General features: G+C 33.4%; 1 protein-coding gene across 4 annotated transcripts in view; it reads right to left on the reverse strand.

The window, feature by feature from the left end:
• CADM2 (cell adhesion molecule 2) overlaps positions 1-16,714 on the reverse strand; it is a 1,069,796-nt gene that overhangs the window by 314,324 nt on the left and 738,758 nt on the right. For 2 of the 4 annotated variants that reach the window (XM_017544239.2, XM_017544237.2), the window contains exon 2: positions 5,520-5,546. The exons of the other annotated variants lie outside the window; for them this stretch is intronic. In XM_017544239.2, coding sequence (XP_017399728.1) covers positions 5,520-5,546 — 27 coding nt within the window. The remainder of the gene's footprint in view (positions 1-5,519; positions 5,547-16,714) is intronic. 4 annotated transcript variants of the gene reach the window in all.

Raw genomic sequence — 16,714 nt, forward strand, 5'->3', positions numbered from 1 at the left:
TTTTTGTATTTTTAGTAGAAACAGGGTTTCACCATAATGGCCAGACTAGTCTTGAACTCCTGACCTCAGGTGATCCATCTGCCTCAGCGTCTCAAAGTGCTGGGATTACAGGCATAAGCCACTCCACTCAGCCCACTTTTTAAATTAATATATAAACATAGCTTAAACAAAAGGAGTTAAGCAATCTTTTCAAAAGAAATTACATTATGGCCTCATTACTCATTTTCACTGATAGTAAAGGCAGGATATTTCTGCATTTTAAGTATTATATAAGCCTCTCTTTGTCATAATTTTCTCAAACTTTTGGTTTCATTTTGGGTTGAAATAATTTAATAATATTATTTATTCACTTTGTGTTTTAATATTAATGGTGAGGAAAGAAAAATAACACATACCTAGTAGGTGATTTACATCTGATACTACATTTTAATCTTTTAATGAATATAAACATATAAATGCCATTAAGAAGATGAAATATAGTGAAACTTACAGAAAAGTTTTAGTTTTAGGACTGACCTTGCACTACATGTTTTTGTGTTTGTTCATTTTTTACCACAGATATAATTTAAATTGTGATAGTGATTACAGTAATAACAGTAATAGGTAAAATTTGCTAAGCGCTCACTATGTGTCAATTCTTGTCCGTGCTTTATCCAGTAAAATTGTCACAGCAACCAAATGTTGTGTGAAGTTTAATTGTCCAGGTGCTCAAATCTACTAGTTGCAAAATAAAGATTGAACCTATTCCTGTCTGACTACAAAATGGAAGTCTTAATATAAAACATATACTATATAATACAAATTAAAATGTAGGCACCTGAGTTAAGATAAAATCTCAAAATAGTTTTAAGACATGTCTCAACTTCAACATTTTACATACCTTTTAATTCACCTCCAAAAATTATAATGCGATGGGTAGCCTGATACTCCAAATGTCATATTTTGGCTTTATAGCAGATTTCTAATATTCTCATATGAATAAATCATTTATTTGATAATATTATGCATGACTATTACTTAATAAACCCAGCAAATTGAAATACTGATTCTCCTTTGAACCATATGTATCTCAATTTAGATAGCTAAGGGCTCTGCATTATCTTAATTCTTAAGCAAAGTTAGAATAATTATGTTAATTTTTATTTGAGCACTGAACAATGATTATATGATTGTTGAGATTTGACATTCACTTTGAAAATAATAGTTAAAAGCTGGCATTCTAGAAATAGCATAAAAGCATAGTTGCCAAATTCTGAATAAAAAATAAAGCCCCCAAATCAGGATTAAAGACTAAAAGTATTTTTATTTTTCTGGCTTAAAGCTATTTAAAAATTTGTAACATTTTAGAACAATCATTATATTACATTTAGTCTATTTTTATAAATTCATGACAGAGTGAAATGAAATTATTTTATACAAAGAAATTTTAAGATTATTCTAAAGTACCTTTTTCCTCTAAGTGGCAAAGCATTGATGATCTTGCTAAAATTCAGCATGACATATAAATGTAGGATAGATTGTAGTGTATTGAAAGTTGAATCAGGAGACAAGTTAGAGACTGCTTCAAGGAATCTCTGAAGAATTAATTTTTTGGTGTTGTTTTGTTTGTTTTTTGAGACAGAGTCTCCCTCTGTCTGTCACCCAGGATGGAGTGCAGTGGTGCAGTCTCAGCTCACTGCAGGCTCTGCCTCCTGAGGTCCAGAGATTCTCCTGCCTCATCCTCCAAGTAGCTGGGATTATAGGGACCAGTCACCACACCTGGCTAATTTTTGTATTTTTAGTAGAGATGGGGTTTCAACATGTTGACCAAGCTGGTCTCCAATTCCTGACCTCAAGTGATCCACCTGCCTTGGCCTCCCAAAGTGCTGAGATTACAGGCATGAGCCACTGCACCCATCCAGGAATGAGAGATTTGAAGAATAATGATCCATGCAAATGACACTATAGGGATAAAATTAAGACAATTTGATAATTGATTGGATGTGATGGCCATTAAGAAAGAGAAGTTAAAGATGTTTCCAATCTTTTAAGCTTAGAAAATTGGACTAATAATCATGTCATGAGAACATATAGTAAACCCAGAGGATTCTTAGTTACAAAATAAGTAAATAAATAAAAATATCAGCTTCTAATATTAAAGTGGAAATATTCAGAAGAGTGATGAAAATATCAGATAAAAGCTTAGTAGTAAAATCAAGTTCAGAAAAGTGATATCAAAATTAACTAAGAAACTCTTAGAAAGAAAACATTTATACTAACTATTTCTCTTACGATTCTAAGCAAGAGAAACGTATCTGGAAATTTATATTAAAAGAGACCAGTGTCATACAGCCAAAGAGCAAAGATACAATAGAGCCTTAGCAACATGTTACAACAGAAGGCTTGTACACCAGCAGAGTACTCTCTCAGTCTTTCACTCTTCAAACAGTCCTCCCACCTTCTTGTGTCATTTCTCAAGCTTACTTCCTTTTATTAAGGCTACATAAAAAATTATGCATGAAGAGTAACATAGCTGATCAACCATCTCTGCTTCTTTCTCATACCTCCTTGACTTTTCCCTCTCTCTCTCTACCCTCTTCCCTGTTCTACGTTTTCAGAAAAGCAACTGGCCTGCGTCATTTATGTTCATCTTGACAGGCAACAATGGTAAGAGAGGTTGGTTGCGGGTACACAATTACACAGAAAATGGCCACATCCTTTATTTTGCAGGAAGTGAAGTTTATTTCTCAAAGGCAGTGTGGAAAGCTAAACCTACACTGCAATAGTTGATCATTTCAAGAATCAAAGAAATCCTGAATGAAACCTATATTTCAGAACAAGATATAAATGCAGAGAGAAAAAAAGAGGCAAAGAGAAGCTTTAAAAAATGAAGTATGTACAGTGCCACTGAAATCAAAGGAAATGTAAAATCAAAAGAGATAATATATGTTCACCAGGAAAACAACAGCAATATGAGGATTGAAAAACCACCATTGGATTTGGCTTTTGGAGAATAATTAGTGATCTTTAGAATAACAGTTTCTGCAGAAATAAAGAGCTAGTTGCTACATTATTTGATAAAATTAGGATATATTATGTTTAGGCTACTGCTCTCAAACCCTGGTATAGTAACTCACATTAAAAAAAGGAGGAGTAATTTCCTATGCTATTGCTAATGATTTCTGACTGACTCTCAGTGAACTCTGTTTTAGCCTAAATAACCACAAATTATTGTTTTAAGAGTGTTTACAAATCTGACTGTTAACTTGATGTCAAATGGACCAGTATATGGTTTCTGGAAATGAATTCATTACTCCTTACAAAAAAATCAGAATGCATTCCTCTCTCCAATATTCCAGAATCTTTCCACATTTGCATGATTCCATAAGGATAAATAAATGAGATATAATCCTCTTTCAAACTTCTCTCAGTCCCCCGTAAGTACTTTTTCTGGGCCAGGAGAAATGAACTATTCTGAAGCAACCATCTGCTCTTATATTATCTTGGGTTTTATTTTCCTCTCATCCACATTTTTCTTTTCTGTTTGAAGACCATTTGCCTTCATATAGAAAATTGACCAAAAAGAAAATCACTGAGTAATCATTTCTATTATCTCTCCATAATATGCATATTTCTTCAGCAATGGTTAGGAATAAAATTTCAGTTTCCACTTGAGGCACAATTAATTTTTGAAAGTGTCATTGCTTGCCTTGTATATGCAAAATTATAAGCATGGGGAAAACTATTTGCTAAGCCCCCCTGTAGGCTAGTAACCAAGAAGAAAGGGGAGAGTCAAATAAAATGGCTAAGTGTGGAACACTAGGGATGGAAATGTGGAAGACACTAAATTAGATACAGAAATATGCTTGCATTATAAAATTCTGGCCAGCTTCAGTCCTGAAATGACCTGACAGATACCTGTAATATAATTTATGATTATAATCCTCCAGTGATGAAATGGCTTTTTCATATTTAAAACTTAGCAGCCTGTATATTATAATTCAAATTATTTTCCATTGTTTTGGACAGTAATTGATTACTAGAGGTTTTATGTGAGCATATACTGTAATGACTCATAATCACTCCATTGTCTATTGTATCATCTTCAAATTTATTTTTCTCTATTTTCTTATAAAAGTACAAGGTTTCATTCAAGAGATTTTCTCACTATACTAAAGTTGACTGTATTCATTATTGTTTCCAGACCTTTAGTTACACTTACTTTTTTTTTAATATACTGCTTTTTCTGTATGTATATCCTATTTATTCTTCAAGAACCACTTCAAGCTCCACCTACTATGTAAGGTGTTCTCCAGCGATTCCAGTGCCGATATGCATCTCCTCTGGTTCCCATCACTCATATACTGTACACTAGAGCTGGAATCGTTTGTGTAGTTTTTAATTCCTCATTTCTAAAACTACATTTCTAACCCTTTTATTATATACACATATTAGGCTTATATATTTTATATGTGTATCATTATCAGATAATGTCTCAGATGCTCTGTGAATGTATTCATTTTGTTCACAGCCAGGCAGAAAATTACTGTGGCAAGGATTGGCTGATTTTTCTACCAAATTTACTGGAAAAAGAAACAAGTCTAGCTGAGCTATAAGAAAGGTGACAATAAATTTGCCATCTCATCTTTTACATATTTCACATTCTATAAACAAATGCATTGCTAGAACAATATTAATTACACAATAAAGGATTGACCTTAAAAATCGGGAGCAGTGATTTCAAAGACAGGCATATGTCATAGTATTAAAGCTAGCTGTAAAACTAGAACCTGGAACTGAAAGAGAAAAAAAATTGTTTTTTTGCTACTTAAGAAGCAAAAGCATAAAAGATTTTTAGGTATATAGATTGCTCTAAAGAGAATGAAATTGAAATACATAAAAGATAGATCTATGATAGAGTATCATACATACATTTGAATTTTTCAAACACATAAAAATTGGGACACATGGAGCCAAAAGTATTTTTCCTTCCAAGGAGATATGTTCAGGATTGGACATGTGCACCCTCTATCATGAAAATACATTTTCAGATTTCTAGCAAAGTCAAACTTAATGCAACTCAAAAATGAAAACAAATTATCAATAGAAAACTGTAGCTTATAATATTCAGTTTTTAGAAGATTAAATTTTCTTCTCACACAATTCTATAAAACATGCTCAATTTTGAGACTTTCCATCAGTTTTATTTTATGCTGTATTTTTTCCAATTCTCAATTTTCTCATGGAAATTAAGGTCCACATGCAACATGTTAGTGCACAAAAGCACTTGATTCCACTTTGAAATATTTAGGGATAAAGTGGGAAGTGAAACAAGAAAACAAACTCACAAACAACCATGCAAATGTGTCTCAGAAACTGGATAACTGAAATAACTGATATTTGTATTTTAGGAATTTATGAACAATAACTATACACTGAAATAGTATTATTACCAACAGAATTGGCTCTATCAGTTAAGAGAACTGAGAACACAGAGCTGAAAAATGATGATGAGTCATGCAGAATAAATAGGAGCTCACCTTTAACTTTATTCTTTGAAGCAGCCGCTGGTACCAAGGAAAGGTTGCACAAGAAGAGAACAAACATATTAGATATTAGAGAGATTCTGTAACCAGTAAGAAAGCAGAGATGTTATTGCTATTAAAGTCTGAAGAGTACATTTGAGATTACATGATCAACAGACTAAGAAAGAAAATGACAATTGTTAAATTTCATTAGTGTTATGATTAAGATTCTTGAGTAGGAAAAAGTATGAGCAGACAGGAGCCACGTACTCAAACACTGCAAGTACTATATTCCTTTAATGGAATGTATAAATTTTTTAAGTTCTTCTTAACTCTAAATTTTATTTAATAATGAATTAAACTATATGTAGTTTAAGTATATTTAATACTATTTAATAATCAGATTGTAACCCCACAATATTTGAGTAACTTAGAAAAGCAGGTCACTTCCATTATTTTGAGTGCTTGCTAAATGCCAGGGACTGACTTTCCATACGTTTACCAATTAGTAATGACAATTTTGAGAGGTAAGTTTTGTTGTACTTGCCTCATAGATGTGGAAACTGGGACTGAGATATAAATTACTTGCTGAAAATGACACATCTGGAAAGAAGCAAATTTGGGATTTGATTCTAGGTGTATCTGAATCCAGAATCCGTGCTGTAGAATACTACCTTAAGCTATTGGGATTTAGGGAACTGATTCACTCACTAAATTGCAATAATCAGTTCTACAAAGCCAAATAAAAATTATATGGTTCATTAAACTCCAGCTATTTTGGTGCTTGGTTGACCACATAACCACGAGACTAGAAAAGTCTACTATTTTAAATGGCATTATTTTCATTAATAAGTTGAAATATAAGCTGATATCTAGTGATAAACATTGTTTAGGGCAGAAGTAAAGTTAACAAGAAAATTAGAACAGTCCTAAAGGACAGTCCCTTACTCAAAGGAAAACTGGTATTCAAAATGCATAATTAGATAGTTCTAAATACTTTTGAAGTTATATTCTGCTTTGATTTACTATGTGAAAATGAAGATTGACAGAAGCAGGAGTGTTTTTTGGCTTTTTAAATGATGTTAAGGAGGAAGTAGTCCATCTCCTAATTGGGAAATGTTCAGTCTCTAGTTTCGTGGACTGACCTTCAGTAAAATTTAATACAGATTTTAGATCTAGAAATCATGAACTACATATGAAAACTTTTAATTTCCACTTCTTTTTTGCAGGTTTCCTAGAGCATAAATAAAATTACAAAGTGTATGTACACACAGGATGCTTACAGATAATTTTAGTTTTCATCTACAATCACAAAAACTGCCTTACTATTTGCATGTATCTTCTGCTACTTTATTTTAAAATGAACATCCTATTTTTAAAATAATATATATTTTACCAGACAAAAATACCTTAAGTAAAAGCAAAATTATTTCAGAAAATCTGGATTAAGTACTTGACCCATTCAAACTCTTTCATTCCACAGCTTTAAAATGGACATAGAGTGGGAGAATACTAGCAACATTAATGTGAATATATTTTTAAGTAACATAAAATTCAGAGTGTAACTATTAGTTGTTCTTTGATATTTTTACAAATTATGATGCAATGATTCATAAAATTAAAAGCCCATTATTCACTAAAATACCTAATATCAATTCTTAAGTTTAAAAATTGAATTTCATCAAAAAATCTACATTCCTTTAATGAATGTAATGCTTCAGCTTAGTTGTTGAAGGACAAAATTGATACATATCAAAAATTACAGTTGATAGAGCAAAGTAAACAATATCGCCTCTCCCTTTCCAATGTCAGCATCTGAGATAATCAATGCCAGCAATTTATCAATGTTAAAAAATTAAATTTGCAGTTCTTATAAAAACCTAAAAAATTATTGTGTGCATTTTGTTTCCAGAACAAGACTATACTATACACATTAATTTGCAGTCTTCTTTCTCCACATTTTCCAGGTTAATACATGGAGTGCTAACTGATTCATTTTAATAGTTGCATGTTTTTCTGTAGTTTATAGGAAGTATAATACTGTTTCCTATTATCAACATATTTGTGGTTTGGGGGCATTTTGTTGTATTTTGGTCTTTTGCTAATAACAGTTTTGGCACACACTTCTTTATGGCATATCTTTTTTGCACTGTAGTTGTGCTTTATTTCTTCAGGACATAAATTTCCTAGTGGTCTTCATATTTCTACTCAGAAACTCCTGGACAAAGATGAAGACTTAAATATTGCAAAGGGAAGGCTTGGAACTATTTAGAGAGAAAGTGTGCAAGTATATTGCATACTCTAAAATAAGAGCTAACTGGAAAAAGCCAAAAAAAAAAAAAAAAGGAAGAGAAGGAAAACACAGAATCTAATGTTTCAAATAACTTACACACTGCAAATTCTTTATATCTTTAAAACCAAAAATTGGTTTATTTAACTTTACTTATTATTTGTTTTTAATTGGATTCCTTGGTAAAATGTTAGATTTTAAATGAAAATAATTATATGTAATTTTACTTCATTTTTTACTTCTGGTTTTTGTGTATTGTTTTTAATACTACACAAACCTAAATGACTTATTTTTAGATTATGCTAAAATAGTGTTTGCCTCATTTTCAAAGAAAAGATTACAATGCATCAGTAAATTGACTTGTTTATTTGAAGAAAAATTTTGCTTCAAACTCAAATTCATCACTTGAAAAATTTTAACATCAATTCAAAGAAAATATGCCAAAACTTTATAAAGTTTTAGAACAATAATAATTAATTAGCATCTAAATTGTAACAGATACAACCAATTTTAAAACCAATTGTTTCAAAACAATTTATTGTTGGATAAAGCAAATCTTTACATTTATCAGTGGAATGGTGATAAGTTATTCACAATTCTCAAACATTACAGGAGGATAGAGGATTTTATTCTTCGATTAGGGCAGGTACCAACATAAAATGGAAAGAAAAAAAAATCTTTATGCCTGTTTCTGTGTGTGTTCAGGCAGCTAATAGCAGACTAGGTTAATATAATTGGAAAGAGGCCAGGCTATCAGGCTTGTTAGCCCAATTATAATTCTCTGCATATTCAATAAAAGAAGCCAAGATGATAGCAATACTGCCATAAATGTCATGTTCAATACTTGTAAGATGTTTCCATTGTCAGCATAGTCCAATTATAAGTCAATTGTAAAGTACACATTGCACCACCCCAAGTGACTAAAAATTATATTAAAAATGCAATTTTAACTGTTTGTAGATAAAACAAAAAGAACAGAATTAAAGATATTTTGATGAGAGAAAAAGTTTAGATATGACATCATTTTTTGTCATTATATTAAAAGCAGCAACCTGTAACTATAAGATACACAGTTATTCATACTACTGTTTTCAGAGATTATGAATTATAATATAAAAATTGTGAATGGTGACAATTATATTGATTTCACATGATTTTACATACATGTAATTATGATTTTACATAATTACTTTTGTGAAAAATGTGTATATATATGTCAGCAAAAATTATGTGAATAATAAAATAAGTACCATAGCTATTTATGGAGGAAGGCTGAAGTGTTAATGAATGTTAGTCATTATATTAATAAAGTTTATCTGAAAAAAATTCAATAAAAATAATCATAAAGTACAAATATAATTGATTATGTTACTGTTTTGTTTAATTGGCTTTAAATTAGATACCTGTCTGGCTATTTGGAAGAGGTATATCTGTCTAACTAATATTTTTTCAAAGAATTAAAAATAATTAAACCACATTTATTAAACTGGAGTTCAGGGACTATCAACAGTGTATGAAGGCATTCTCAGAAGAGATTAGATAAATTTCACATATCTCAACACTGATATAACTAGTCATATTCTTGCTATTCTTTTATTTTTGCTTCTTATTTTAACAATTACTGTCATAACAAAAGGGTCATTCATTTTTAGAGTATTTGCAATACATGGGTAATATAGAGCTTACTGGATTTACCGATGCCTTTAGAAGTGTTTGTTAGAAAGTTATGTATCAATGAAACATTTTGTAAATAGTTAGCAAAGACATTACTGGTATTTACGCAGAGAGCTAAAGCACCATGGATTTTTTTTTAAGATTATGTAGAATTTTATTGAAATATTTTGATTTGGGTTTTGTATCTTTTATTCTTGCTCCTTAGCAAAAATTTGTAGATGAGGAACCAATTTTTCTTAAAAGAGGAGACAATAAAGTTAGAGCTTATTTTTTAAAGAGACAGAGATTCCTGACATCTACAACTTTGATGGCAGCAGCAGCCCATGTAGAGCAGCCACTGCATCATGACAGCTGCAGAGAGAAGCTACCCACTCCAGGGCCTCCTCTCTGCTACGAGCAGCAGACATGGGGATAACCACCTGCAGAGAGGAGCTACTCACTCCAGGGCCTTCTCTCTGCTGAGAGCTGAACATTCAATGTGATGACCTTGCTGCAGAGAAGAGCTATTTACTCCACAGCCTCCTCTCGGCTGAGAGCTGCAGAAGGTGGGAAGACCAGCTGCAGAGAGGAACTACTCACTCCAGGGTCTCCTCCTGGCTGAGAACTGAACACTCAATGTGACAACCTGCCTGCAGACAGGAGCTACCCACTCCAGGACCTCCTCTGAGCTACTGTCACTCAATAAAGCTCCTCCTTGACTTGCTCACCCTATACATTTCTGCATACATCATTCATCCTGGGTATAGGACAGGAATTCAGGATCCACCGAACAAGGCTAAAAGAGCTGTAATATAAACAGGCTGAGACCTGCCTCTTGCTTGCCACATTGTGGGCAAAGAGAAGAAAAGAAGATCTGTGGCCCTTCGGGGAGCCAAGACATGGGCACACCCAGGCCAAGTCTATGACTCCCTCTTTGGGGCCTTGTAGTTCCTAGAGTTTCCAAGCCTCCAAGCACTACCATATTTCCTGGTGCCAGCTGTCGAAGCTGTTTTTGGTACACCTGGTCCAACTACAGCCTCATGGAGAGCTGGTGCCCATGCCAGCACCTGGAGCTGCCCACCTCACTGCAGCAGCGGGCATGTCTGACTATGTGCAGTGGCTGGACCCATGCTCCCTCACACATTCCTCACCATTCCACACCTCACTCACCCTTGGCAGGCATGATACCCAGGACAGTAGTGTGAGCCGAGTGCAGCCTGCCTGGCCAAGTGAACAAAATGAGCCCAGCAGGCCTGAGCAAAACTCAGGCAAAGGTGCCACTGACTACAGAAATTTCTGATAAGAAAAATGACACATCAAAGATCTCATAACTTCATATTCAGATATATTAGATGTTTCCCTTGTTTCAAATATATCTGCAATAAAGCAAAGCAAACAAAACAAAACATTGCTATTGTCAGACACTGTGGAATATAAAGTTTTTCTATACCAAAAGTTATTCTTATAGTACACAGTGCAAATTATTAAAATGAAAGAGAATGACATTGCCACTACTTCCTAGAATAAATACAGTGAAAACAATGCAACCAATCATGTAACAAACTGCTTCAGAGAAGAGAAATGCCATTTCGAGACTAGAAAGTGCTTCATGGCAGAAGCAATTGTAATCACCTTTGTAGGTGAATTTACAGCAGAAAAAAAGAAAAAAACACACTTCTGATTACATATATTTTAAAATTTACTATGTCCAAATATGGTAACCATTAGCTATTATATAGCATGATAATGCTAGTCAATAGCAGATGATTTTGATTACTTTATAAAATGACTGAAGTAACACTGATTTGACAAGGGGACATGCTACTATATCTAATTTATCATATAGCAAATTATTGCTGTTTTTCAAGACACAGAAATTAAAATATCTGCTGTATAAGTCTAGATAACCACCTACCTTTCTCCCTCTTTTTTTTTTTTTTCTTTAATCATCAAAGACAGGGTTAAACACATTTTTTCACCAATCACTTGAAACTTGTGGAAAATAAAATATTTCTTAACTATCACCTAGCATTGTCTAAGTACTAGATTTTTTTCTAAGCTTCATTAGAGTTAAAAGACTCGAAAAAGTGTGGCTTTAGTTTCTTTCACTATTTCTTTTTTTTTCTTAATAATCACACAGAGCTCATCCTAGGGAAAAAAGTGTGAAAATGATGTTAAAAATGTTTCAGGAATAAATATCTGCTATAGAGATATACTCCAGAGTAACTAAAGATCTGATGGATGGAAATCACTCTTAAATGAAACACTCCAGGTAATAAATAAAGAGGAAATAAAAGAATTAGAAAATCACCATTCTGCAATTTTAGCAAGTACTTATGTATAGGCAATAATTACCACTCAGGTAATATCAGTAAAACGGAATTTACCAGATATTATATGCCTCCTGGATGGACACAATACCACATTAGAATTTTTCACAACAATGAAACTGGGATAGCACCATGTCTCTACATTGAACTTCCAAAGTCCAACAAAGTCAGCGAACAAAAAATAGTCAAATGATGGAATGAGTAAAATAATGAATGTGAGAATTGACACACAATTCTGCCATTTGGTTCCTTTAGCAAATAAATTTCATGGCAAAAAATACCAGTTAGAAAAGGAACCTAAAAGACACATCAATTAATTGCCACATGTAGGCGACGGTGGATCTTGAGTTGAGCATTAGATACTTCATAGTGTTAGGAAATTACTGTTAATATTTGGATGAGAAAATAATATTGTGACTATTTTTTTAAGTCATGATTTTTTAACAAAATAAAATGCTTATGAAATGAATAAATAATGAATAAAAACCATTTCATAATAATCTTGGGATATACAATATTTATTATATTTTCTTCCTATTTTTGTATGTGTTTGTTTGAAATTTTTGACAGGAAAAAAATGTTAAAGTGTTTTAAATATTTAAGAAAATTCAGATGTATTTGTATTTCAGGTACAGTTGACCCTTGAGCAATACAGATTTGAACTGCGTGAGTCCACTTACATGCAGATTTTCTCCTGCCTTTGCCATCCCTGAGATAGAATAGCCAATCCCTTCTTTTCCTCCTCCTTTTCAGCCTAATCAACACAAAGAGGACGAGGATGTAGATTCTTATAATGAAGAATAGATATATTCTTCATTATAAATATAGTAAGTGTATATATGTTCTTCCACCTAATGAAGAGTAGATATATTTTCTCTTCCTTATGATTCTCTTAGTAATGTTTTCCAGTCTCTATCTTACTTTAAGAATATAGTATATTATACATATGCAAAATATATGTGACTCGACTCCTTATGTTATCAGTAAGACTTCCAGTTAACAGCAGGCTATTAGCAGTTAAGTTATTGGGGAGTCAAGAGTTATCCCTGAATTTTCTACTGCACTGCGGAGTCAGTGGCCTTCACCCCATGTTGTTCAAGGGAAAAAAGGGTAAACTGTATAAGTGTTTCTCAACACATCTTTTCCTGTGATTTAATATGATAATGTATATAAAACACTGCAGTGTCGGCTTCCTATTGATAATTGTATACAACGAAGTCAATTTATCATATGTGTATACAGTATGTGCAACACAAACAGGCACAATGGAAGTAATTTTAGTTATGAAATTCTGCCTTAAAAATATGGAATATCATCAGCCTGTCCAATATAGTGAAACTGTCTCTACCAAAAATACAAAAATTAGCTGGGTGTTGGTGGTGGGCACCTGTAGTCCCAGCTACACGGGAGGCTGAGACAGGGAAACTACTTGAACTTGGAGGCAGAGGTTGCAGGGAGTTAAGGTCAGGCCACTGCACTCCAGCCTGGGTGACAGCATGAGACTGTCTCAAACAAACAAACAAAACCCATGAAATATCATTAATTGCCACTATAAAATAACCATTTGGTTTCTATAGAGGCAAAACAGAACTTTATTGTAAGCTTTTATCTACTTTATTTGTGTGTATTTTGAGATTTAAGTAATCTATATAATTACTTATTTTCCATTTCCTCACTTTATAAATACTGAATTAATTATACATATCAAAATAACTGTTATTTTGCATTAAGAATTTTTTTCTCTCTATTGTTTCCATGCTTCTAGCACAGATAGTTTATACATGAAATATTTACCTGATCTTTTTCTTTATGTACTCCTTTTGCTTACAAGAATCTCTTTAAAGTTCATGAGTCAGTACCAATTTTTAAATCTCTTTTTCTTAAGCTATATTTCACAATTTCCTTGTAAGATTATTACTTTTGCCCCAATAGTTACAGAGGGAAGTTTTCAAGCCAAGAATAGTACTTAAAGTCATGCCTCTACAAAAGACTATGTAAGATAAATGCAAACCCTTAGATGTCTCAGCCATTTATTATTATGAGAGCCTAAAGGAAGTACGGGATTAAAAGTTTCTCAATAACTAAAGTACATGGGCAACCTTTGAAGTTATATTTTATGTCTACATTACTAAACCAAAAAGCTGTATTAGAAATACCCTAAATCTATAACTGGAACATAATAGAGTATTGATGACTTATTTCATTTCATGTTATCCCCCATATAGTCAATGGCAAATTGTTATGGGTACACATAATATATATATATTTTAGAATGTGTTACCAATTACATGAACACTATTAGGTGTAAAAAATATTTATTAGCATATCCTTAAAAATCTAACTTCTGGCCGGGCATGGTGGCTCACACCTGTAATCCCAGCATTTTGGGAAGATGAGGCAATCGGATCACCTGGGGTCGGAAGTTCAAGACTAGCATGGCCAAGATGGTGAAACCCCATATCTACTGAAAATACAAAGAAAAATTAGCTGGGCGTGGTGGTGGGTGCCTGGAATCCCAGCTACTTGGGAGGCTGAATCAGGAGAATTACTTGAACACGGGAGGCAGAGGTTTCAGTGATCCTAGCTTGTGCCATTGCACTCCAGCCTGGGTGACAACAGCACAATTTTGTCTCAAAAACAAAAACAAACAAACAAAAAACCCACATGATTATCTCAATAGATGCAGAAAAGGCCTTCGATAAAATTCAGCACTCCTTCATGCTAAAAACATTCAATAAACTAAATATTGATGGAACATATCTCAAAAAGTAAAAGCTATTTATGACAAACCCACAGCCAATATTATACTGAATGGGCAACATGCATTCCTTTGAAATCCAGCACAAGAGAAGGATGCCATCTTTCACCACTCCTATTCAACATAGTAGTGGAAGTTCTGGCCAGGGAAATCAGGGAAGAGAAAGAAATAAAGGGTATTCAAATAGGAAGAGAGGAAGTCAAATTATCTCTGATTGCAGATAACATGATTGTATATTTAGAAAACCTCATTGTCTTAGCCCAAAAACTTCTTAAGCTGATAAGCAACTTCAGCAAACTCTCAGGATACAAAATCAATGTGCAAAAATCACAAGCATTTTTATACACCAATTATAGGCAAACAAAGAGCCAAATCATGACCAAACTCCCACTGACAATTAATACAAAGAGAATAAAATACTTAGGAATAAAACTTAGAAAGGGCTGTGAAGGACCTCTTCAAGGAGGACTGCAAACCACTGCTCAAGGAAATAAGAGAGGACACAAGCAAATGGAAAAACATTCCATGCTCATGAATAGGAAGAATCAATATCATGAAATTGGCCATACTGCCCAAAGTAATTTATAGATGTAATGCTATTCCCATCAAGCTACCATTGACTTTCTTCACAGAATTAGAAAAAAACAAAACTACTTTAAATTTCATGTGGAACCAAAAAAGAGGCCATATAGCCAAAACAATCCTAAGCAAAAAGAACAAAGTTGGAGGCATCACACTACCTGTCTTCAAACTATACTACAAGGCTACAGTAACCAAAAGTGCTTGGTACTGCCACAGAACAGAGGCCTCAGAAATAACACCACGCATCTACTACAATCTGATCTTTTACAAACCTGACAAAAACAAGCAATAGGGAAAGAATTCCCTATTTAATAAGTGGTATTGGGAAAACTGGCTAGCCATATGCAGAAAACTAAAACTGGACCCCTTCCTTACACCTTATACAAAAATTAACTCAAGATGGATAAAAAATTGGAATGTAAGACCTAAACTCATAAAAACTATAGAAGAAAACCTAGGGAATACCATTCAGGACAGAGGCCTGGGCAAGGACTTCATGACTAAAACACCAAAAGCAATTGAAACAAAAGCCAAAATTGACAAATAGGATCTAATTAAACTAAAGAGCTTCTGCAAAACAAAAGAAGATATCAGAGTGAAGTTGCAACCTACAGAATGGAATAAAATTTTTGCAATCTATCCATCTGACAAAGGGCTAATATGCAGAATCTACAAGGAACTTAAATTTACAGGGAAAAAAAAAACAAATCCATCAAAATTGGGCAAAGGATATGAACAGACATTTTCCAAAGAAGACTTTTATGTGGCAAACAAACATGAAGAAAAGCTCATCATCACAGGTCATTGTGAAATGCAAACCAAAACTGCAATGAGATACCATCTCATGCCAGTTAGAATGGTGATAATTAAAAAGTCAAGAAACAACATATGCAGAGTGGGATGCAGAGAAATAAGAATGCTTTTACTCTGTTGGTGGGAGTGTAAATTAGTTCAACCATTGTGGAAGACAGTGTAGCGATTCCTCAAGGATCTAGAATTAGAAATACCATTTGACCCAGCAATCCAATTACTGGGTGTATACCCAAAGGATTATAAATCATTCTACTGTAAAGACACATGCACACATATGTTTACTGCAGCACTGTTCACAATAGCAAAGGCTTGGAACCTACTTGAATGCCCATCAGTCTTAGACTGGATAAAGAAAATGTGGTACATATACACCATGGAATACTATGCAATCATAAAAAAGAATGAGTTTGTGTCTTTTTAGGGATATGGATGAAGCTGGAAACCATCATTCTCAGCAAACTAACACAGGAAGAGAAAATCAAACACCACATGTTCTCACTCATAAGAGGGAGTTGAACAATGAGATCATATGGGCACAGAGAGGGGAACATCACACACTGGGACCAGTTGAGGGATGGGTGACAAGGGGAGGGATAGCATTAGGAGAAATACCTAATGCAGTTGACAGGTGGATGGGTGCAGCAAACCACTGTGGCTCATGTACACCTGTGTAAGAAACCTGCACATTCTGCACATGTATCCCAGAACTTAAAGTATAATAAATAAAAACAAAACTACTTCTAAAATCCATGAGATTCATCAGATTTTTTATTTTCAGGAAGTT

Source organism: Cebus imitator, unplaced genomic scaffold, assembly GCF_001604975.1.
Source record: "Cebus imitator isolate Cc_AM_T3 unplaced genomic scaffold, Cebus_imitator-1.0 Scaffold168, whole genome shotgun sequence".
Lineage (NCBI taxonomy): Eukaryota > Metazoa > Chordata > Mammalia > Primates > Cebidae > Cebus > Cebus imitator.